This window comes from Eucyclogobius newberryi, unplaced genomic scaffold, assembly GCF_026437365.1.
Source record: "Eucyclogobius newberryi isolate DKJ021-1_F unplaced genomic scaffold, fEucNew1.0.hap1 SCAF_22, whole genome shotgun sequence".
Lineage (NCBI taxonomy): Eukaryota > Metazoa > Chordata > Actinopteri > Gobiiformes > Gobiidae > Eucyclogobius > Eucyclogobius newberryi.
In genome coordinates, this window is record NW_027315857.1 from 18,426,742 (window position 1) to 18,452,632 (window position 25,891).

At 40.0% G+C, this 25,891-nt stretch overlaps 2 protein-coding genes across 2 annotated transcripts in view; both read left to right on the forward strand.

Annotated features, from left to right (window-relative positions):
* Nucleotides 1-25,891, forward strand: part of aadat (aminoadipate aminotransferase) — an 83,025-nt gene that overhangs the window by 41,644 nt on the left and 15,490 nt on the right. The window lies entirely within an intron of this gene.
* intu (inturned planar cell polarity protein) lies at nucleotides 951-25,805 on the forward strand. Its single transcript, XM_072458867.1, has 18 exons — nucleotides 951-1,070; nucleotides 2,923-3,470; nucleotides 5,900-5,985; nucleotides 9,343-9,558; nucleotides 14,402-14,520; nucleotides 14,701-14,790; nucleotides 15,533-15,610; nucleotides 16,353-16,536; nucleotides 16,993-17,046; nucleotides 17,149-17,211; nucleotides 18,062-18,268; nucleotides 18,976-19,068; nucleotides 19,609-19,811; nucleotides 21,091-21,310; nucleotides 22,174-22,265; nucleotides 23,026-23,215; nucleotides 24,104-24,246; nucleotides 24,973-25,805. The coding sequence occupies exons 1-18, from the start codon at nucleotides 988-990 to the stop codon at nucleotides 25,082-25,084; spliced, it is 2,781 nt and encodes a 926-aa protein (XP_072314968.1). The 5' UTR covers nucleotides 951-987; the 3' UTR covers nucleotides 25,085-25,805.

Consider the following 25,891-nt stretch of genomic DNA (forward strand, 5'->3'; position numbering starts at 1 on the left):
TTGTTGTAGTAGTTGTAGTAGTTGTTGTAGTTGTTGTAGTAGTTGTAGTAGTTGTTGTAGTTGTTGTTGTAGTAGTTGTAGTAGTTGTTGTTGTAGTTGTTGTAGTTGTTGTTGTAGACTAGTTACTAATTCAAAATGTTGTAGTTGTATACTAGTTGTTGTAGTTGTTGTAGTTGTAGTAGTAGTGGTAGTAGTTGTTGTAGTTGTTGTTGTTGTTGTTATAGTTGTTGTAGTAGTTGTTGTTGTAGTAGTTGTTGTTGTAGTTGTTGTAGTAGTTGTTGTAAATGTAGTTGTTGTAGTAGTTGTTGTTGTAGTAGTTGTTGTTGTAGTTGTTGTAGTTGTTGTAGTAGTTGTTGTTGTTGTAGTAGTTGTTGTAGTAGTTGTAGTAGTTGTTGTAGTTGTTGTTGTAGTAGTTGTTGTAGTTGTTGTTGTAGTTGTTGTAGTTGTTGTTGTAGACTAGTTACTAATTCAAAATGTTGTAGTTGTAGACTAGTTGTTGTAGTTGTTGTAGTTGTAGTGGTAGTAGTTGTTGTAGTTGTTGTTGTTGTTGTTATAGTTGTTGTAGTTGTTGTTGTAGTTGTAGACTAGTTACAAATTCAAAATGTTGTAGTTGTAGACTAGTTACTACAACAACAACAACAACAACAACAACAACAACAACTTGTAGTAGTTGTAGTAGTAGTTGTTGTTGTTGTTGTTTACTCACTCAAATACCTTTCTTTTCCCTGTCTTCTGTAACAGCATGGAGCACTGTGGGCAGGCTTGACGTCTTCAGTGACGCCAGCTGCCGAGAAGAGAAAACCACACGGACAGATCGAGACTGGACCTGGAGGAAAACACATCACTTATTAAACTCGTGTCGAGGCGTTGCTCCTCAAACCCACGGAACTCGCGGAGAGCGCCACGTTATTCACATTTTGATTCCCTCTTTGGAGAAGCCTTGTCTGCGCTCGAAGACAGTTTTGCAGAAGCCATGAATCGCAAACCATGTGCAACCTTTACGTAGATGGAGGCTCATATTCTCACAACTTGGACGACTTCGACTCTATTCGCAGCGTTCTCCTGCACAGGTCAGTATCTCATGTTCCTTATTAATATTCTTGTTTTAGTATTGTTACCACGTGGGATTTGAACACTCGAGAGGATCTAACCACCTTGTGTACACTGTCAGGTGGCCTGAGCGATGTGCATTTGCTGTAAATATTTGAATCACTAGGATTATTACAGTGGCTAAATACTAGTTTGTATCGGTCATTTTCACTCAGCAGATTCAAAACGGAGTACCATGCCTTTTAAAAATATTAAAATATGCCCTGATCCCTAACCCGAATTAAACTAAACACTTAACGACGCTGAGACCTTTTAATTCAAGGCATTTCGTTTACGCACTTGGGCCATAACGCACTAATTTGCGGATTAAAAGTTACGAATCTGTTTTTGCGTTTCAAAGGTAGTTGGGTTTATCGGATTCGGCACAGTAAACGGCGGAAAAGTTCAGTTAATGTGCGTATTTATCACCCAAAGCGGATGAAATGCCTTATTTTTAACCACCCTGTCGCCTCTGCTCGTAAAGCGTCGTTGTTGTCAGGGGCAACGGTCCAACTCGACCAATCACAGGGCGCTTTTTTGATCACGTGACGCTTCCACGGCGCTCTCAGAAAACATGCTAGCACATTTCGGGCGCTAGGAGTTTTAATCACGATTTATCACGGATACTACGGGACCGACGGCGTCCGAAATGATACCGGGAAGTGGCGCGCGAAGTCCGGTAACGCGCAAACAGGAAGAAGAAGAAAATAAAAGCGGAAATGAGAGTGAAGACGGCAACGGCGATGGAGAATCGTCGTCAAGGTGCTGTAGTAGCTGCGAGTAACGGGAATTAGCGCTTTTGGGGAGATATATATGTATGCAAGGTTAAACTTCACGATAAACCCAGATGTGCAGCAAAGACGAGCTGTTTCTCGTGTTTTTTTGGGACAGAGGCGTCTCGCTAAACCGCGGAGGGAGGGAGTGTCTTCCATTGAACAGCCGCAACCTTCACTTTACTTCGCTTTTATGGCATGTTTTCAATTTGGGAGGTTTGCAGCCTTCATCTTTAAATAAATAATTGCACGTTTTCTATCGCGTTGTAATATGATAGATGTATTTTAATGCGCAAGTAGAAGAAACGTGTTCCACTTCTGAAAGAAATGGAAAGCCTGCTTGTTGTGTTGAAGCCTTTGCTGTTATTAAAGTTATTAAAATACAGTAAGATGTGGGTGAAATGGCTGTGATTTATGTTTGTGGAGTTGACTACGCGGTATGTTTTAATTTACTGTAACTGGGAGCAAAATTGACAGTAGTCATTCAGTTCCTTCCAATTGGATTTTGAATTTGTAAGTTGACTAGGATGACCAGGTTTTTTAAGTAAAAAACTGGAACAAACACTGGTTTAGAATAACGATATAACAGTAAAAAGTGTGGGTTATTTAAGTTCATGTTTATGCACACTTTTGAGTCAGTAGAGAAACTTTTATCAGTCAATCAGAGTGTATCGTTTGTGTTCTGGTTATTTTAAAGCCAAATTTTCTCTATTTTTGCTTAAGAAACGTTATATTCCCTTCTTTATAGTAGGCTGGTATTAAAGTGGTCAAAAAACAGGACAAACTGGGACAATTCAATGGTTTTACATACATCTGCTGGCACATGGGACACAGGGGATAAAACTGGGACTGTCCCGGGGAAATGGGGACGTCTAGTCACCCCAATATTGACACCAGTGCCCCAAGTACTTTCTCTTGTTGATCAATAAAGCTGGTAATATCGTTGCACGACACAGTCACAGTAAGTGGTGAAAAATACTTTATAAACGTTGTTTTTGTTACTGCATGACATGTATCGCATATTCTCGCTATTTATAATGATGTTCTTTTGTCCGTGCAGTGACTTGGAGCCCGAATGGCTTGACGACATCCAGAAGAACGGAGAGCTCTTCTACCTGGAGCTGAGCGAAGGAGAAGAAGAGCTAGCGCTGACCCGTGCCAACAATCACCAATTGTCCACTAACCATGTCCGATTCAGCGACAAGGAAGCCGAAATCATCACGGAGCAAACCAAAGAAAAACGCGGCGGCTCTCGGGCTACGGGGACCGCCACGCTCAAAAAGCTCGCCAAGATACTGAGGAGAAAGCGCAGGTCGACTCTCAGAAAGGGCAAAGAGGCGCCGGCGTCCATTTTGAAGAGCCAGCCCGGACAGCGACCCGGCGGCGCTGCGCAGAGGCGGCTCAAGGAAGTGCGCGTGTACCTCAACCCGAAACGCCTCTCCGCCTCCTCGGTGCGTCTGTTCGAAGACGGCGGGCTGCTGGAGGCGCTGCTGGGGGTGATCCACCGCCCGTCCTGGGACGCTGAGGGCATGAGACGGGAAGACAGGCTCACAGTGCACGGGCTGGTCCCAAACACTCCCGCGGCCAAGTGTGGAGATATTCTGATCGGTAACTATAACTGTGGGCGCCGGTTAATCGATCGGTTTATCAGAGTTATTTTACAGAGAACAAAGCAAGAAAGCACAGAGAAGGCCAAAGGGTTTTACTGGATGCAAGGAAGGCTAAAAACACAGCGAGCACGATACATAATGAAAAGTCTTTAACCTGGACTTGACAAATCAGAGACGACGCGCAGATCGAGGGGCAAACGACCGCGATAGTGGCGTAAAATCAAGGTTACATGAACGTTTTCTGTCAGAGTTCCACTTTTGACCTTTTCTGGCAACTGATTTACCAATAATTCGAAGGGAATTTGTTCAAACGGCAAAGGAACATCGAGAATATTGCAAAAACAACAATATGGCTTCTTATATTTTGGAACGACAACTGAGTAAATTCTCTCGCAAAAGACCGAAAGGCTTCACTGGGTCAAAAGATGTAGAAAAAAAATGTTTTTGAAAAGGTCAGTCGCTCTAAACAGATTAACTTTGGAATGACCAAAACCTGCCTTTGTCGTTAGGTGTGATATAAAGAATGGTAACATTTTGAGGCAGGCCGAATAGATACTAATGGAAAATGGAGTGTATGATTCACAGTAAAGCGAACATCACACACACTTATTTGGATCGACCAAATTTACAAGATCGTTTCAATCGCAGTATAAAATGCAGCCGTAAAACAACATTTTTCCCACATGCAAACTTTCGAAAACCTGATTTATACCGAGTTCTGTTTTGTCTGTGTCTTCTGGTCCTGGATTTATCAGTTTTAGCTTTTTATTGCGACTCGACAGATGTTTGGCTCCTCAATAAAAAAAAAATGGCAGGTAAGGAAAAAAAATTAAAGAAAATGCTTTAAAAGTTTGGCAAATCGGCAGCAGCATCTGTCATTCAGGTGCTACTTTTTGACCTACTCCTGTATTCCAAAGTGTCAAAAAAAGAAGCTCTACGCAGATACTAATAGAAATAACTACTTTATCAATGACGACAGAGGTAAAGTAAAGAAACTGAACAGCGTTAATAAAGTATTTCATTAATAAATCACTTTCAGCCACACATTTAAATGGCAAATAATCCCTTAAGTGCAAAGATTGAGCTTTCAATATTGAAGTATTGCGGCAACACTAAGTACACAAAGTGGTTTCCCTTTCTTTTTTTTTAGCTCATCTGACTCAGGAATGCACATTGAGCTTTTTACCACTAATGACTCTAAAAATGCTTTTCACGTGAGTTACTGTTTAAAGAAACATTGGAGGAGGACCGCATGCTCAAACAATTAAAGCGGTTGAATACCAAAGACCGCAGTGGTTTTAAGACAGACATTTAGTACTTGTATATTGTACCTACTAAATTATATACTTGTCATTTTATACACTGACATAGACGTACATCATAATAGACTAAAAGGGAATAATGCTCTCTTTCATCTAACTATTGCTATCAGTACGAGTATAGTTTGTTCTAGTCAGTGCAGTGATTTTGTTTATGTATCAACAGAGGTTCAATTATATTTACTCGATTAACTTAAAAAAAAGTCATATTTTTTGCATGAAGTAAAAAAAATATCTTTTTGCATAAAAGATAAAATCTTCCCACTGTGAATAATAAGTCTACAAGTGACAAAACCTTTATGTTTACCGTATTTTCCGGACTATAAGTTGCTCCGGAGCCAAAAAATGCATAATAGAGAAGAAAAAAACATATAAGTCGTATATATAAGTTGCATTTTTTGACCCATAGACAACGAACTGTGGTAAGTGTCTGGTATGTTAACGTAACATATGAACAGTTATTCAGATAACTATAGCATAAAGAACATGCTAACAAGTTTACCAAAGCATCAGTTTTACCCCAAATCACTAAATCCATTGAATTCTTCTTCCTCTGTGTCACTTCTAAACAACTCCACAAACTCCAGAGGTAGAGGAAGTGCTGATTCTTCTTCTGCGTCGCTCAGAGCCTAGAGCGCCCTCTTGTGGTTCTCAGTGTGAAAATAACAAAATGGTATAATAATGTGTTAATAATATCACTTATAAGTCGCTCCAGAAGATAAGTTGCACCCCGGCCAAACTATGAAAATAGTGCGACATATAGTCTGAAAAATATGGTAATTATTCAACAATATAATGAAATATTAAATAGTGTTGCTTGCACCGCTCGTTCAGATCTGATTACTCATTGTTGCAGTATTTTCTTTGCATTGTTTAATGTTTTGTCCTTGAATTAAATCAACTTGTAATTATAAATCAGGTGTTGCATCCAGACAGTAACTCTTGCGGTTACTTTTACTTGAGTAGTAGTCCCCCAAAGTACGTAGTCTTTTTTTTAAATACAATGTTTGTCTACTCTACCCACCTATGTGAATCAATAATGAAAAGTTGACTTAAATAATTCACTGATATTGCTGTGTACATCCCTGACACTGCTCTCTTTCTGCAGGCGACGTGCTCGTTGCCGTGGACGATGTCGACGTGAACTCTGAGAACATAGAGCGGGTTTTGTCCTGCATCCCGGGGCCCACGCAGGTCAGCGGCAAACCTCCACGATCACATTTCCGTTTTGTTCTTTTGTACAAATCGAATGCCGTTGCGGGCGTCGGGAGTCTGACATTTAACACCGTCCGAGTGACTTTTTCATAACACATTCCTTTTCCGTCGCTTGAACGCGTGACCAGAAAGCGCTCTAACTTCCCAAAACCTCCAATTACCGAAAACGGATTCTTTGATCGGCAACGCAAATAGTCCTCTGCCCGTGCGCTTTCGCCAACAACCATCAAAAGTAGGAATTTACAAATGAAAGAGAGCAGTTGAGGTGGATTGAGAGGACTTCCGTGCCACAGGAAGCAGTTTATTTGTGAGGATTGACGCTCGGTTGAACTAAACAATCAGGAAATCAGAAGGTTTTTGGAATTGTATAATGTTTTATAAGCAAGGTCCGACTGAGACTTTCCAAAATCCCGAAATGGCGTCGCTTTACTGACAGAATTATCGTGTTGTGTGAAACTGTGTTATAGTAACCGTTAAACAAACTCGAGCTAAACAAACGATTCCTCGGCCGCAACATAAATACATTTTCCAGACAGTGTCACGTTCTGCTTCTCGTTTTGTTAAGGTGATGTCAAGCTTTTATGCACTATGATAAAAGAGTAGTTTTAAATGTTCCTGAATGCTAATGAAATGAACTGCAATCCAGCAATTCACACATTGATTCATAACAACAACGGTAACCTCAAGAAACATTTGAAAACAGTGTATGTGTGAAAGTTTCTGCACCAACTATGGTATACATTACAAAAAAACATTAAAATTGGAACTAGGGGTGACAAAAATGAATATCTAGATAGTTTTTTCAAGGATCCCAATAAAGATATTCAGACAATATGAAGTAAATCCAACAGAAATGTGTTAAAACGAGTGCAGAAAAATCACCTTATTTGGAAGTTACATCACTTTTATTTTTAACAGCTCTTTCTGTTGCATTTTCTTTTACTATTAAAGGTATGCTCAATATTAAAATGTTGATATCTTCAAAACAACAATCCAAAAGAGAGGAATTCCACTGTGATAACCAAAACCACCTTTCTACAACAACCTTAAAGACTACAATTTTCAGATTAAATTATACGAGTTTCGTACTTAAACAAAGCTACATCAACAAATTGAATTCATCCAGATTAAAGCAGACTTCTTCACGGAATGGTGTGTCCCAGGGCAGTTTTCCCACTCTCCAGATCTTTAATAACAGCCTTGAAATGGTCCAAAATGGCCCGGAGCCCAAATGGAGGCGCCCGGTTCAGCGGCTGGTGGACTGTGGTTAGAGCTGACGGCGCGTTCTCAGAGCGATGAGATCAGAAATATACACTTTCAGCTCTCGCACCCCACACACACACATCATAAGCTTTCTTACAGTAAATGATTTGAGTGGATGCTTCTGGGGCCCAAAGAAAGTGGCAGTGTGCAATTGTGATCTGACCTCGGAACAGATTGCAGAGATTATGTGCTCGAATTCAATGCTCAAACACTTAAACCCACTATTGAGGAATTTGTCAGCCTCTGTAGTGTTTTGAGTGACGGATGGATTTGACTAATCACAACCAAGTGTGAAAAGTAAAACAAAACGAACAGATAACTGTGATCAAATCTGAAATCTACCGTGTTTTTCGCTCTATAAAGCCTTAAATTTCCCCCAAAACGACAGTGCACTTTATAATCCAGTGCCTTAAATATGGATTAATTCTGGTTGTGCTTAATGACCTCGAAGCGATTTAGTGTGGTACACGTTTATTTCGCTTAATGCTCCTTATATTCCGTTGTGCCTTATATATGAAAAATGATCGAAAATCGACCCTTCATTGACAGTGCGCTTTATAATCCAGTGCGCCTTATAGTGCGGAAAATACGGTAACCTAAACCTTTTTTTTTGTTAGATTGCCCCTAATTTAATGTATTGTGCAGCTGTAATGTTAAACTGAGATCATGAGCATTAGTTATTTTAAAATTTGCCAAATAATTCCAGCATTAATCACTTGCACGTTACTGCCATAGTTTTTCCCATACAAAAAGTAATTCAAAGTTCTTTAAAACACTATAAAGCACACATTAAAATACAACACTATATACAATCACAATACAAAAAAATAAAAGCATAGATAATACAGTTTGAATTCATTTTAAAATAGTAAAGTGAAGATGAAGTAGGAGACTTTGCAGCAAATCATTATATTCAAACGTATCGTGTAATTCTGACATCTTTGAATGTAAATTGCACAGCGGATGAACTGTATCTGTGTAAATGGCAGTTAGTAAGTGGATTGGACTCCGGAGAAGCCGCAGTCCTCTCTTGGGCCTGCTCCAGTCCAGTTCGGTCTGGTTCACATTAACTCGACACAGATCTGCTGTTCTGTTGCACTGCACTTGTGGTTTTGGACGCCACTTTCCCCTCGGCTCTCCCTGTGTCTTCTCTCATTTCGGAATGCGTAAAGTTGTCCTCATTTTGTTTGCGCAGCACGTTTTACGGTCCACGAAAAAAGGCTCCCAAGTCTGACGCGGTGCCAAGTTGCTTCCCATTACTCGTGATCTCTAAAACGGACATAAGATTGTTCTGTCCTGGAGAATAGTTTCACATTTTTTCACATTTTGTTTAAGCATGACCTACTATTCAAGTATTTGGTTTTGCCATTTATTTCCAACATGTATAATAATAACAACTGTATAATAATACTTCAAAACACATACAAAAAGTGAAACAGTGGCATTATTAAATCAAAATGACAAAAAAATCATACACTATTTGTAAATATTCTTTAGTCACCATATGTCAACCTTTATTTGGTCAAATATGTATGCATAAAAATATCAGTTTATTAAAGAAATGATCATTGGATTACGAAAGTATTACCTTGGATCTATCCTGCATTTGCCTCCATAGATAAGTCTAATGCCATACTGTGGAATATTCCAGGCAAAGTCATATAATCTCCATAGTGGATCTTTTACCAACAAAGTTACATAAAGTGTATATAAAAGATTGGCAGTAATGTGACAGTTTTACAGCCAAAAAGAGGCTGCCACCTTCTCGTCTCATAAATGATGTTATTACTTTGCTTGGAATGTTCCACAGTAGGGCATTAAACATATTTACCTCATAGTTTTTTCTCCCTGTTCTAAATTCCTTGAAAAACATGCCTTCTTACTGTGAACAGAGTCGCTTCTCCACAGACCTGACCTGTAACTTGGCCTGGTGGTGCCACTTGCTTGTCTCCGTTGCGGTAGAAAGGTTTAATGCCGTACTGCGGAACATTCCAGTCAAAGCGATAACACCTGTGTGAAGACGAGAAGGTTTCGGACACCGCGCCTTAACCCTTCTCTTTCTGTGCTTCGTAGGTGAGGTTGGCCTTGGAGACGCTGATCCCCGTCAACGCCGCCGGAGCGGACGATGCGTTCGGGGCCCGCGGGCCGAAGTCGTCTCCCCCGGTCAGTCAGCTGGTGCGTCTGCTGTGGGGCGACGACACGGCCGAGTTACAGATGTCCATCCAACACATCCCACACGTCGTCATGTATCTGTCGCTCAAACTGGACTCGGCGTCTCCCCAGGACGAGGTCAGCCGCTAAACATCACCTAACATAACATAACCTGTTTTGTTAAACTCTTTTTTTTTTTTGCACCGGAGTATAAGTCGCACAAGCCAAAAAATGCATAATAGAGAAGAAAAAAACATATTAGAGATACAGATGAGAGAACATGGTGAATAGGTGTTCGTATGCTAACGCTAACACCTTCAGCTACATGAGGCACAGACAGAACTGTGGTAAGTGTCTGGTATGTTAACGTAACATATGAACAGTTATTCAGATAACTATAGCATAAAGAACATGCTAACAAGTTTACCAAAGCATCAGTTTTACCCCAAATCACTAAATCCACTGAATTCTTCTTCCTCTGTATCACTTCTAAACAACTCCACAAACTCCAGAGGTAGAGGAAGTGCAGATTCTTCTTCTGTGTCGCTCAGAGCCTAGAGCGCCCTCTTGTGGCTGTCGGTGTGAAAATAATCAACATGTGAAATAATCAACATGTGAAAATAACGAATAATATCACATATAAGTCGCTCTGGAGTATAAGTCGCACAAAACTAGGAAAATTCGGTAATTATGGCATTAGAACTTTAGTAGTTTAGTCAATTAATGAGTCGATGGAGTGAAGATTTGTCTTAGTCTCATTGGGATTATGATGATTGGAGGATTGGAGTGAGTTAGTTGTAGATTTGGGCGTCAACTGTGAGTTTAATCTCCTTTTTACAGGTAAATATACTGCTTACTGGTCGTTTTTGTCTAAAAATTGTTAATTGCATGAACTCCTGTGACCTGTTTCTCCCTCATCATTATAGAGCTATCAATGCACACGGTATGACTTAAGTTGACCAAGAATTTCTACAGTTGATCTACAGTTTACCGTAAATCAATTTTATATTCACTTTGGCATTTAAAAGGCACAACCCTAATGGTCTAACCTACGCAAAACCCTCATTGATTCTCTCTTTACATGTACAGTAACATCTGCATAACATGTAAGAAGAGCTAAACAAAGAGTATATCATAAGTGAATGTAGAATAACTCATAGACCAGGCTAAAAAAGCTGCTGCTGATGTCCAAACTCTACTGAGCGTATATTCTTTCCTACCGCTTTGGAAACGTAAGTGCTTTTGGTGAAACTCGATCATAGTTTGTGGTCTGAGGGCTCAAGGCCAGGAAGCCTCATAAAACGTTATTTTAAAAGGGAAGTACAAGAAGGAGCAATGTCTGGGTCTTAAAATATTAGCAATATAGTAAATAGTAAAAAAGAGAATCCCTGAAGTGGCTGTAAAATGTGTGTTAAAGTGATGTAATTTAAATATGAGCGTCGGGATTTTTGCACGGCGACCGGCGAGCGAACTTGAACGAACCGCTTCCGAAAGAAAACAGAAATGGGTTTTTGTCCCACTGCGGTGTCCTTGGCGTCAGAATCCTCGAGCTAGTGTGATGCAAAGAGCAGACTGAGAGGAAGAACTGGAAAACTGCAAAAGGAAATCTTTATTCCATTTATTTCCTTCCCGGACATCCAAATTTCGCCACTGAGAATGATATTATTTTTGCATAATTTTCTTGCGTTTGCTCGTATTTTTATGTACAGTGATCCCTCGTTTATCGCGGGGGTTACGTTCCAAGAAGAACCCGCGGGAGTCGAAATCCGCAAAGTAGAAACCTTTATTTTTTTACAGTTATTATACAATGAAATACTCCATAAAACATTGAAAGCAAGGAACAAAACCTTTTTACAGGCCCAAGCATTTGTTTAACAAATAAAAGTACGCAGCAGCTCACACGCGCGCTCTCACTGGCGTGTCCCGCAGCTCACACGCGTGTCCCGCAGCTCACACACGCGCTCTCACCGCCGTGTCCCGCAGCTCACACGCGCGCTCTCACTGGCCTCTCCCGCAGCTCACACGCGCGCTCTCACCGCCGTGTCCCGCAGCTCACACGCGCGCTCTCACTGGCCTCTCCCGCAGCTCACACGCGCGCTCTCACCGGCCTCGCAAACTTCAATTTGGCAAGCGGTTTTACATACGTGTACATATTAATCCATAACGTTATTGACACACAGGTAGAGAAGACGCGGAGAGACTGTTTAGCCAATCAGAATGCAGAACACAATGCATGATGAAAATCCGCAAAGCAGCGAGACCGCGAAAAGTGAACCGCGATATAGCGAGGGATCACTATTGCTATATGCTATTCATCTGCTGGTGGATAGCATTGTTTTACCGATTAAAACAATCGTGATATATTGTCACGCGTATCGCATCGATATGTTTTTTGATTTAAAAACAATTAAAACATTTTTTTTTTTGGCCCTTAGGCTTTAAACATGGTGAAATAGTACTTTTGATCTGCTGTTTGTGCTGCTCCTCTCGGTCAAGGTGAGAAGGAGTTGTGGACCTGATCAGAAGCTGATCTGTGCAGAAGATTCTGCTGCAGCATGTTCAGGCCAAACATACAATACTTTACTAGAATTTGTTCCTTATATTTCTATTTGGATCAGTTGGTTGGATGTATGAAGTTATTAGAGCAGAATGGATTTATAAATAAGTGACTTGTGGATAAACATGACGTTTCATACATTTTCTTATCCAGAGTAAAAAAATTACCCATTTGGTACATTTTTAAGACCCTTTTTTCGCTATCGTAATAAGGGGATTGTATCGGAATATACAAGTATTGGGATACGTATCGTATCGTGACCCCTGTATCGGGACACGTATCGTGACCCCTGTATCGGGATATGTATCGTATTGTGACCCCTGTATCGGGATACGTATCGTATCATGACTCCTGTATTGGGATACGTATCATATCATGACCCCTGTATCGGGAAATGTATCGTATCATAACCCCTGTATTGGGATACGTATCATATCATGACCCCTGTATCGGGATACGTATCGTATCATGACCCCTGTATCGAGATACGTATCGTATCATGACCCCTGTATTGGGATACGTATCGTATCGTGACCCCTGTATCGAGATACGAATCATATCGTGACCCCTGTATCGGGATACGTATCGTGACCCCTGTATTGGGATATGTATCGTATCATGACCCCTGTATTGGGATACGTATCATATCATGACCCCTGTATTGGGATACGTATCGTATCATGACCCCTGTATTGGGATATGTATCGTATCGTGACCCCTGTATCGAGATACGTATCATATCATGACCCCTGTATCGGGATACGTATCATATCATGACCCCTGTATCGGGATACGTATCGTATCATGACCTCTGTATCGGGATATTTATCGTATCATGACCTCCTTATCGGGATACGTATCGTATCATGACCCCTGTATCGGGATACGTATTGTATCATGACCCCTGTATCGGGATACGTATCGTATCATGACCCCTGTATCGGGATACGTATCGTATCTCGAGGGTCTTGGCAATACGTTTGCACAAACCTTGATTTTGCTTCTTAAATGTTCCTGATTGTTATTTTCTACAATGAAATTGCAACCTGAAAAAGCACAAATAATAATGGAATAACCTAACAATCTGTGCATTACTCTATGTTGTATCTAGTATCCAACCACATGTGTGTTTTCTGCTTTCGTCGACCTCCTGTACCGGTCACTTAATCACAATCTGGACGTGGCTGTTTTTCCTCTTTCCGTCTTTTCCTTTGTCGGTTCATTTTTCTGCCGAGACAGAAAGCCGGATTGGTCTGGAGCCACGGCGGCTCTCGGTGGACTCTCTGAATTGGACTCTCTGAAATGGACTCTCTGAAATGGACTCTCTGAAATGAACTCTCTGAAATGGACTCTCTGAAATGCCAGTGCGTGCGTGAAGCCAGCGGGTTTTGGACGTTGAAGATGTTTGCGCTTTAATACAATTCTGTTTTCATGTGAACACAGCAGTGACGTGAATGAACGGTCAGTAAATGGGTTGATTTTTAGCCCAATCTGACCAACCAACCAATAAATTATCATCACTTTCCGGGTGAGACTTTGAAGACAACATTTATTGATGGATATTAAAGATAATAGAAAACGCATTCACCTCTGAACTAGAAGATGGTTGTCATGATAACAAATATATTATTATTACTCCAGAAAATATTGCAATAAACAATAATATAGAAACTGCAGTACTTTACGCCACTGACACGATAACTGCAATATACATAACATACGATAACCCTTTTCTAAATGTATAGAATTAACAAATTCAGAGATAAAAAGTTGAATTAAACACTATTTAATCAGTATTTATTCATTAGTTATTTGTTTGAGCAAAAATAAATTGTACCAGTCATAATTTACTGTGACTCCGTTTGTTTTCTTTTTTGTTCATATTCTTCTTGAAGTCCCGCCCTCACTTTGACAGGCGGCAGGGGCCCATTTCTTTGTCATTATTGTCCTTATTCCTATTTTACTGTCACCACTAAGACTTTATTCACATCTTCATCCGTCAAACTGGCCTTTCACATTTGTGGCATATTAAATTACCGGCGCATTTATCCGTTTTTGTTGCGTCCCGGATCATTTTGACGTGAGCTCGGGGTCCGCTCAGTCTGTGGATTAAACCAGATGTTTTCCTGCCTCTGCTCCGAGTCAGGATGTCATCACAAGTCGGTTTGTATTCGCGATAATAACGATGAAAATAAAACATCGTAATTTTACCGTTTTTAAGCACAATTTGCGAAAAAGCTCAACCGGTACTTTTACCCAAACCTTTCTCTACCTGCATTTGTGTTGATTAGCTTGAATTATATTCCAAACGTGCAAAGAACGGGGATGAAACCGCATCCTCTAAATGCGCCAGTACCGCCATGTTAATTGTGTAACTTGTAATAACGTGATACTTCTTCAAACCTGGTTGTTTTCTTGTTGCAGGAGGAGATCTTGTACCAGTACCCGGTGTCCGAAGCGTCTCGTCAGCTCAAAGGCGTCCGAGGCATCTTTCTGACCCTGTGCGACATGTTGCAGAACGTCACGGGAGGACAGATACTCAGGTGCGACACAGACGCATTGTTCCTGTGTGTTTTTATAGCCACGATCCGAATAAAAGGGGACAATCGGTGCATTTCCCGTGAAAGTTTGACCTATATTTACATGCACTGGGCTTGTGTTCACGTAGCCGTTGTTTTGAACCTTCGTCGTCAAGTTTTTTTTTTACTCTTTGTGTTTTCCAGTTCGTCTCTGCTCCTCGGGAAACGCCTGGTGCATGTGGGCTACTGGAAGGAGAACAACAACCTGCTGGTGATCGGGCTGCCCGCCGAGAGGTAAACGCTCACATTTACCTTTAAAGACCTTGCGTTATGTATTATTCAGGGCTTTAGTCCTTTAGCCGATGGTGTCGACGAATTATTTTACTTGGATTGAATTGATTGATTTGGGAGTGAACTGCGACTCTTAAATCCGCTTTTTACTCTTAATTACACTATTTTCTAAGTGCTTTTCTGCATTAATGGTGCAGTTCGGGTCAGATACAAGGCCAGATCCTCTAGTGTTCTTCAAGTCTTTCAAATGTGTTTTGTGAATGGGATTTTTAACTCCATGATCCATGACAAAGAATAATCAAAAACGTTGAATTCAGTTTATTGAATGTATTGATTCTGATCATTTTAGCTGCGTGTTCTTCCCCTTTAAACCTGCAGCAAAGCGACTCGTCTGATTTCTGTCTACAAATTTGTTACAAAACACTTTAAATAAATGAAAATAAGCGTATTCTGGCTCAGTTTGTCTTTGAATACATAAACAGACTAAATGTGATTAGGGGATTATTTTATTATTACTTTTAGATTTAAATGTGTGTTGTTTTTTTAAGTTCAACACAGATAAAGAGGGTAATCTGTAAAACCAATTTGGGTTTTGTGAGTTTTTATTGCGTTAGTGGCGGTTAAGATGAGTCACTTTAGCCATGATTATACATCTAGTCACTCATTGTCCCTAAATCATGAATAAAATGCGGTTTGGTAAATGTCAATTTGAGTCTGTGAATGTAATGTTCTGGTTCATTTCCAGGGTTCCTCTGCTGTATCTGCAGACGGTGCTCGGAGACGTCGTGAGGACTCTAAAGTTGATGTACAGCTCTTTGAACAGGTTCGACCTCTTCCGTTTTCAACAGTTTTTCCCCCAGGACATGTTTTTGAGAATCGGAAATGAAGTGCAAGTTGCATTAAAACTAATGAATACAAGTTGCTCATCATTATCATGTGTTTGGGACTGTCCTGTTGTTCATAAACACTGGACTGGGATATCAACAAAGCACCAGTGTCAGTGCCAGTGTCGACTCTGTGTATTTTAATTTTAATTTTAATTTCAATTTCAATTTCAATTTCAATTTCAATTTCAATTTCAATTTCAATTTCAATTTCAATTTCAATTTCAATTTCAATTTTTATACTTATACTTATACTTATACTCACACCTGCAACCGCATTTCATACTCCAGTGAAACTTATATATGTTTTTTTCTTTTCTATTATGCATTTTTTGGCTGGTGCGACTTATACTCCAGTGCGCATTATAGTCCAGAAAATACGGTAAATGGATACCTTTGGAGCATACTTTTGGCGGCAGGAAAGAAGGCCGTTACGAAAACATGGATGACTTCAAAAAAATTTAAAAAGTTAAATTTGGAATGAGTTTGATAATGGACCTCTTTGACAGACATTGGACAAAATTTGTTTTGTTTTGGGGTTTTTTGCTCAATCTTTGTGTCGTCCTTCATGTTTTGTGTGTTTGAATTTAAAAAAAAAGATAAAAGCAATAACTAAACATGGATAACAGAAGCACGTCTATGTGTTGCTTTGTGGTAATTCCGTTTGACGTTGATTGACAGTGCGTTCCTGGAGGCGGACCACGCTCCTCGCCTGGACCACTTCTTCTGCCTGTTCTTCCAGCAGCTGATCCAGCCGTCCCGACTCGCGGAGGGGAATCCGGCTCCCCCCCAGGACGCCTCCGGGACACTGTTTTTGGACGGGCTCCCTGCTGTTCGGTGGCTCACTCTGCCGCTTGAAATCAAGGTCGGGTTTTTGATTTGATTCTTTGCTTTATTGAGATACTTGTGATATGCCCAGAGTCTTTCCTCTGCTCGATCATGTCACACAATTTAGCAAAATCCGGATTAATCTGCCTTTTGGTGTCTCAAGTGACCAAACCTTTCATTGAAAAAGTAAATGAGCTGAAGATTTTTGAGTGAATCTTGATTTTTTAATGTGTTTTCACTTACAAATATAGTTTTTTGTTGTTGTTTTGTACAGTGTAGACTTTATAGATGAACTGGTGAATCTCTGAATTGTCCAATATTGCGTGTTTTATTTTGTTCATTAAGCCGTTTGTGGTTGTTGGCAGCCGTCCTAGCACTGTTGCCCTCTAGTGTTGTTGTTTTTAAAGACATACAGCACATAATGCACTCAAGAATGCATTACTTGATTCATATTTTGTTTCATTTCATCTCAGTTTCATTGTTGTTTTAACAGATGGAGGTGGACACGGTTCTCTCGGACTTTGAATCCTCGGATTTTTGTGAAATGGTGAGAATTTACCCCAATCACATGTTAGAATACCATTTAAATCTGTTGAAAGTAGAATTCAAATCAATCCCGTTTGTACTTCTGTGTCATTTTTTTTTACAGTCTGAAGACTATTTTGGTTTGCGGAGAATGTATGTGATCCTTGGCTCCTGTTTGTTTTATAAGGTGAGTGTCACATTCAGAGCTCAAACATCATAAATGGTGGAGTAGATTTATGTTGTCTTTGTGTAAATAACTGGGGTTTGATGAGACACATTACATTATTAACCTCTCAGACAGAATGCCAAGGTATCAGATTTCAAAAAGTGTTCAATGTGCATTATGTACATTTACTGGAGGAGCCGCCATCTGTTTGTCTTCATTATTAGATGTTATTGCTTTGACTGAAATGTTTCACAATTAAACATTAAATGTATTTATACACCTATCATGGCAGCAAAGTTTTGAAGTCTGATATTTTCTGAAACATATCACAATAAATGACTGAAACATAAACCCCAAAGCAGAATAATCCCTGTAAACCCTTTTCTAAATGGACTATATTATAAACATGAACAGTGGAAAACTATGTAACACTTAAGTAGTTAATTAGTATCTATAATGAGTCAACAAAGTTACTTATATCAATGTTTTTAGCTCAAAATACAAAAAAAAAACCTTGTGTGCAAAGAACATGTTCACAAAATAAATATTGAGCCCCAAAAATATAGATGCATCTCTCATTTATTAAATTAAATTGACATTGATTATTGCGGATGACGCCAGGCCAAATTACAGGTCAGATCTGTGGAGAGCTGATCCCGCAAGATATCACTTTGGAGTATAAACACAAAAAAAGGTTGAATGCCATATTGTGGAACCAGACAAAGCAATACCATCACCATGGGAACATGAGTTCACTAAAGATGAACAGTGCAAATAATATGTAGTTTTAGCTGCTTTTCTAATAATATTGAGATGACAAACCCTGATGTTATTTCTAAAATGCGGTTACTGTTCCCTGTCTTCTCTCCAGTCGTACCTGATCGCTAACCACTTGCCCAAAGAGGATCTGCTGGACGTGAGCCTGTACTGTCAGCATTACCTCCTGCTGCCTCTGTCCTGGGAGCAGCGGGTGGGGCAGCTGGTGGTCTGGAGGGAGGTGTTTCCCCAGCAGAGAGCCGCCGCCGCCCCGGGGTTCAGCGCGCCTCAGGGACGATACTTTCTGCTCATCGTGGGACTGGTACGAGAGACTAGGGACGTTATGATATCAAATGCTGGTGGTATTGAGAGAAAATGCGTCACGATTTAACCGATTATTCACGGTTATTGAGGAAATCTTTCATTTTCTGTCATTCTGATCTATGAGGTCTATTCCTCAAGTTTGTGACATGCTTTACAAAGTTGAACTATCTGAAAAACAAAGTTAAATGTGACAAAAAGAGCCATTTATCGCTATGTCAGTTTTTGGGCTGAATATTGAAGAAAGAAATACGTAAATTTGCTTCTAAAATTGTCAAAATTGTTCTTATTTGGTTCTCACGATTATATTTGTGACTTGAATAATCATGATTATTGATTAACCTGACATTAATCTTCACATGGCTGCATGAGACGAGGTCCATGAGCGCTGGACACGTGGACACAGATGCATTATTTAGATGTCATTTTGTCACCGCCTCATCTTGTTGTGTCTTTGGTCAAGTTGGGTGAAGTGCTTTGCCTGTGTACACAACAACAGTGCGATGCGACGTGAACATTGCAACGCGGAAGTGAGCGTTATAGCATCTCTAGCGCTCGAACGCCACATAAAGTAGACGTTCAGATACTATTCTGACGGGAGTTTTGGTGGAAAGCCGTGTCTGACCGGTGCAGCAAAGCATTTCAGATTTGTTTGTCTCTAATATTACAATGACAAGATTGGACAGGAAGTGTGTTGGTTTTCCTCAGAGACACTTCCTGCAGTGTGTGCTGCTGGAGGCTGGAGGCTGCGCCGCTCCTGCTGTGGGATCTCCGGGACCCGACTCCGTTTACGTCGACCAGGTTAGACCTTTACGTTCAGGAATCATAAATAAATTCACATTCACGAATAACGAATAACGAGACTGTAGCTATGTTAAAAAAAAAGCCATACTGTTAAAAACAAAGGACCGCTTAAAGAGTAGAGATCGCCATGTAAGTTAGAATTTAACCAAGAAATTGTATTGTATGAAGGGATTCAGATAAAGATTGTGCTCTTGTAGAAACATTGTTTGGATAAATTGAAATGAATTACCGTATTTTCCAGACTATAAGGCCAGACTTATACTTATATTCATACATTTATACTTTATACTCCTGAGCGACTTATATATGATATTATTTGTTATTTTCACACTTGCAACCGCATATCATACTCCAGAGCGACTTTTATATGTTTTTTTCTTCTCTATTATGCATTTTTTGGCTGGTGCGATTTATACTTATAGTCTGGAAAATATGGTATATTTTTAGACTCTTTTACTGTCATAAAGTAATTCCTCCTTGGCATGATCCTTTCGCTGTCTATGTCTTAAGGGTTAATCTGGAATTGTCGTCTCTCAGGTGAAGGCCACGCTGCTGCAGCTGGAGGAGCTGGAGGGAGGCATCGAGGAGCGCCTCAGTGCTCCGCCCGCTCCGTGTCTGTCCTGCGCAGACTGGTTCCTTCCCTCCTCCTCTTCCTCCGCCCGGGATCGACTCGACAGCCTGGCCTCTTCCTCGCCCGTGCTCAGCAAACTCGTCAAAGGCTCGTCCTCGTCGGGCCACAGGTAGAGCAGCCACAGCGAGCGATAAACAGGCTTCAGTGGTTTGTTGTAGTACAATGACCTTTGAGCTGTGGAGGGTTGAATTATTAACATACTGCACTTATGAGTCCAGTCTGCAAACCGGACCTGAATCAACTGTTAAAATGATTGTTGTCGAGCTTAGTAATCGTTATCTGAAAAATACCGTATTTTCCGGACTATAAGTCGCACCTTTTTTCATAGTTTTGGCCGGGGTGCGACTTATACTTATACTTATATTTATACTTATATACATATACTTAACCTCCGGAGCAATTTATATGTGATTTTATTTGTTATTTTCACACTTGCAACCGCATTTCATACTCCAGTGCGACTTATATATGTTTTTCTCAATTTTTCTCTATTATGAATTTTTTGGCTTTGACTTATATTCCGGTGAGACTTATAGTCCAGAAAATACGGTAGAGGCTCTAAACACCTTTTATAATGAAGACAGTGGCATTAGTAAATCAAAACGACAAAACGGATTAAACCATTTGTAGTTTGTACAGAAAATGTCTAATTATTCTCCAGCTATGAGCCTTAAATGAGCATATCTTCACCTTTATGTGGTTAAAAATATATCCTAACATTCTTTATATTCAAAATAAATAATTGTTTGTCTAGTCGACTAAAAAATGGTTGTTAGTTCTATACAGCACAGTACTGAAATTGACTTATGCTATTTATTCATTCAGGTATTAAGGGATATTATCTAGAATTGTAATTACACAAAATGATTGTGAGAATTTTAGAAGCCAAATATTTCAATTAAATCTATTCTAAAAACTGGTCGCATTCTAAAGCTGCAATTATTTTGTTGTCAAACCATTTTTTTATATTGTAAATCGAGGTTTTTAAAATGCATTTATAACCATATCAAAGTATAAATATGCTGAACGAAGGCTTCTAGACGGAGAATATTTACAAAGAAAGTGTATTCTGGAAAGAAATTACTTTTGAATCTTCTTTTTATTACATTTTGATCTAATGATGCAGCTTTGTGATAAAAATGTAAATTAAGCACTTGACTGTTGTTTGATGTGTTGATAATTGTGAATATTTTGAAATGTTTCTTCTCACAATAAACTAAAATACACTTTATATCATGATCTCATAAAAATCACAGTTACATAATCGTTTTCTGTTGTGTATTTAGAAAAGGATTTATTGTTTTTTTGTGTGTGTCAGTTGCTAAACGTTGTATTCAGTATTATTGTGTTGTATTTCCTGAAGTGACCTGTCTGTCTGAAACCTCCAGGGGGCGCAGTCTGTTCGGGGACAGGTCTCGTAAGCCGAGCCCCCAGCGGAGCCTCTCGGACAGCGAGGGCCCGGAGGCCGCTTTGGGTTTTGGGACGTCCAGGACACGAGGGCTCAGTCCACACTCCACCCCGGACTCAGGCGGACGACTCTGGGCCAGGCGTGACTCTCTGGGGTCCGGAGGGTCCGAGGGCAGCGGAGGCAGTGGGGGACTGTTCAAGGTCAGTTATTGGATCGTTACTGTTTATATTGATACAGGAAGCAAAAAGTGTCATTATGAACACACTTGTTTAAGGCGAGAGAAGTGTTTCAGTGAGAACCGCAGCCATTGTAAAAGTCAAATCATATCTTTTAAGGGAGAAAAGTTCTCAAAAAGTCAAAACGGAAAGGATTCATGCATTGGAAACTAATTTATTCATAGGAATTTCTTTTTAGGCTGAGCAAAATAATATGTCTGTTTGCCGTAACCCGACCGACCCAGTGTGAAACAAGCCGACTGAAATTTTTTTTATCAGCATTTTGTTGGAAAACGTCAAATTCTACTGCGCAACGTCGGCGCCACTCAAGTGTCCATAGGACATGCCAGGCTCTGTCAGGGTGTTTTACGCAATGCATTCTGGGATTGACACACGCCCAGCAGCGTTATCACAACAAACATGGCGGCGCCCGTTTCCCCCGCATGTTCCCCCCGCTCGCCTTCGCTACGAAAATAAAGGATAGCGGCATACAAAAGGTCGATTGAAATGTCTTAAATCGTGAGATTTAGTCTCCCGATCAGGTTGATAGAGACGTTTTCCGGCATTGACTGTTGAAGCCTGACCCCTGGTGGTCACTCCGACTCAAAAAATGGCAAAATTTTGATCTTTTTTTTTTTGCCTTCAAAGTAAAAAAAATAAGAATTTGCCTACCGACCGAGCCACTTAAAAAATGTTGACTCGAGTTACAGCAAACAGACAATTTATTTGGGGTAGCCTTATTATTCTCATATTATTAGTTATTTTTTTACACATCTTTAACTTTTATGTGATTATTATTATTTACATCATTTTATCTGTTTTTTTATTTTGTGTTATTTTTCATCCAGAGCCCCAGGATGAAGCCGAACCCGTTTTACCTCGGCACTTTGAAGAAAACTCTGACGGAGCGAGAGACAGAAGAAATGTACCACACCATGAAGTGAGTGACGCCCGCAACAACTGATCCGATCGTTCCACCTCTGATTTCAGGAGTTATCAGATTACTGAAAAGTCACGTAAACGGTTACATCTGATGTGATGACAAGTACCGTATTTTCCTGACAATAAGTCGCACTTTTTTCATAGTTTGGCCGTGCGACTTATACTCCGGAGCGACTTATATGTGATATTATTATATAATTTTGTTGATTATTTTCACACTGGCAACCTCAAGAGGGCGCTCTAGGCTCTAAGCGATGCAGAAGAAGAATCTGCACTTCCTCTACCTCTGGAGTTTGTGGAGTTGTTTAGAAGTGACACAGAGGAAGAAGAATTCAGTGGATTTAGTGATTTGGGGTAAAACTGATGCTTTGGTAAACTTTTTAGCATGTTCTTTATGCTATAGTTATCTGAATAACTGTTAATATGTTACGTTAACATACCAGACACTTACCACAGTTCTGTCTGTGCCTCATGTAGCTGAAGGTGTTAGCGTTAGCATACGTACACCTATTCACCATGTTCTCTCATCTGTTATTATTTTAAACTGCATTTCAAGATTAAATGTCTGTTCTTGGTCTTAGATTTCATCAAATACATTTCCTCAAAAAAATGCTTATACTCCGGAGCGACGGAAAATACACACATTGATCTGATTGCACAAAAATAAAAAATAAAAATGTGGCAAAGACAAAAATGAACCTGGAAATGTTAGTTATTTTGACATCTCAGTTCTAGAGTTTTCATAATGTCTCCCTCAGGCTGAGCAGTGGCGCTGAGAACACTCTGTTTCACTTCCTGCTGATGGAGAGCGTCCGCGGTGTGTTCATCGCTCCCTCTCACAGAGACGTGTCCCAGCTCAGCGGCTCCATTCACCCTCAGCTCATCCGGAACTTCCACCACTGCTGCATGTCCATCCGCGACGCCTTCAGACAGAGCCTCCCGGCCAAAGTGAGACCTTTTATTAGGAAATGTGCCTGTCGTAGTCTAGTGTTTTTGTTCTTTTAGATCAGGGGTGTCCAAACCTTTTTCACCGAGGGCCGCATTTTGAAACTTATACAGAGCAGAGGGCCACAAACAACCCAACAATGTCGAATTTGTTGAATGACAAAGTGAATAATTGCTAAATACATTTACATTTGACATAGTTTTGATGCCTCCACACCTTTTAATAAGGCTTGGAACACTAATATTAGCTTGGTATAACATCAGAATGCTTGAATTTTTGAAAAAGTTTTAATTTTTGTTGTTACCAACTTAGGAGGAAGCCGGAGGGCCAACAAAAATTTGTCTGAGGGCTGCATTTGGCCCCCGGGCCGTAGTTTGGACATGCCTGTTTTAGATGTTTTGATCAAAAAAGGAAAGAAACTAAGCGTCTTCTGGGAATCATCTGATATTCGTGGCACTGTAGTTACATTTGTTGCTTCCAGTTTATGGCTATGGACATGATTTCATATAGACATTTTGTTCATGGCCGATGCCGACACTGTATTTTTGGGCCAATTTCCCCCACATTACGCATCAGTCTGACTCAAATTTTATATTGTAGTGTCAAAAAAATGCCCCAAGTTTATGGAAGAGTAGGTTAGTGACATATAAAGTTCAAATCACAGTGTTAAGTTCCAGGTTTCTCCTTTGAAAACACTAAAAGCTCAACATTAAACACGTGAGAGCTTCGAGCAGCCTGTTTTGGTCGATTCTGCAAAAGGAAGTCCATAAATCCTCGTCCACAGCCTCTCTCCGTGTTTAACTCCGCGTCGGACGTGATCCATCAGCTGTATTTGTTCTGGGCCTGGGCTGAGTGTGCGCTCTGAGCCTGTGTTTGTGTTTCTGTCCCAGGGCAGGCGAGCGCCCGGCCGACCTCAGCGCGGCGCGTGGGGCCTGGGCCCGGTGAAGGAACACGGCGTTCTGTTCCAGTGCAAACCTCAAAACTGGACCGACCAAAAGAAACCCGCGCCCACCATGACGTACTGGGTCATAGGGTAGGTCTGAGTTTGAGACTGTAGACGGAACAGAAATACAATTGTACTTCAAATGTGGCAGAGTTTTTATGTTTCCCATGGTTTTCTAACATTTGAACAGTAATACAGTATGCTAATACACTGCCTACATGTTAAAATGCAGACTTTTGCATTTTGTTTTGCAATAGTTTGTAGTAAGGCTCCATACAAAAAGATCAGTCTAGCTAATAACGTCTCTCCAAAGACATTTTATTTATTATTATTTTTTCAAGGGTAAACTGGGGCAAAGTAAAGACATAACAGCACCCAACTGTTAAAACATTACAAATTTAAGATTCACTCCCTTTGTCTTTTAAAATCAAACTAAACATCTGATCATTTTCTGATGTCTGGAGTTGTCAGATTATTGAAATGTCATGTAAACAGAAGCTATAAGATTATTTAAATGACATGCAAATCGCAACAGCTGATGTGTGTAGTCTATATACTTTCAGATTGTTGTTGAAATCAAAACTAATGAACTACTGTGGCAAAGACAAGCATGAAAGTGAAAAGGTTATAAACGGAAATTAATTAATTAACACGTTACCGGGTGTTTTTGATTCAGTCTTTTCTTGTGCATGTAAACACACCAAAATCTGATCTAATTATTGGTTTATTTCATATTTTTTTATCAGATTTTTACTGTCCATTAGAACATACCCTCTTTAAACGTTCCTGACCATCTCCGTTTGTGTGTGTTCACAGGCGGATGCTGCTGGAGCCGGTTCCTCAGGAGTTTTACGTCTGTTTTCACGACTCCGTCCCCGAGGTCCCGGTGGAGATGGCCTTCAGACTCTCGTTCGGTCTCGATTTGTGAGTTCCAACAAGTTTCGACGAGACTTAACTACATTCCAGAAACACTCAGGAAAATGCCATTGACTTTTGTGCTGAAAATGGTTGGGAATAGTTGCCTTATTTTGGTTTGTTACTACTGAATGATGAAACGTTGTCCTCCTTTCAAAACTCTAAACTGTCCAGTGGGAAATGCTGAAGGTTGTAGATGAACTAATGTCATTTATTTATATGTATAGTTACTTACACGTTTGAGTAATACGTGGCTCAATTGTGAGACGAGTTTACAGAAAATACAACTTGTGCCTTTTATTTTTTACATATCTTTGAGCAACAAGGACTTTTCTCTGGTCTGAACTTGAAATATCACTTTGGGACTGTTTAGTTGCGATATATGACCTCATTTTTAGCTAAAAACCAAACAAAAGAAAACAGTTGGAAGTTGAACACGAGGGTGCTTATTTATATAGAATATGCAAATATATGGATAAATTAATACCTCATTATTTTGTGGCATTAAGCAAGAATAAGGGGAATAAGCCACGTTTTTTTTAAGCCTTACAAAGCATTTAATGATCAGTGCTGCTAATAAAAAAGGAAAATATTATGTAAAATAAGCAGCTACATTTGGTACTGAAATCCTTAATGCAATAATGTGGTGAATGGCATTTGTTTCGTATCGTTTTGTATTTTCATAATTAAAGATTTTGTACAATTTCAACAAATAAATACAAAAATGTGCAACAAATTGTGTTTTTTTTATTCATCCCCAATGACCTGTCCTTTTTTAACATATGATCAATTAAAGACTTAAGTGTGTGACAATGTCTTT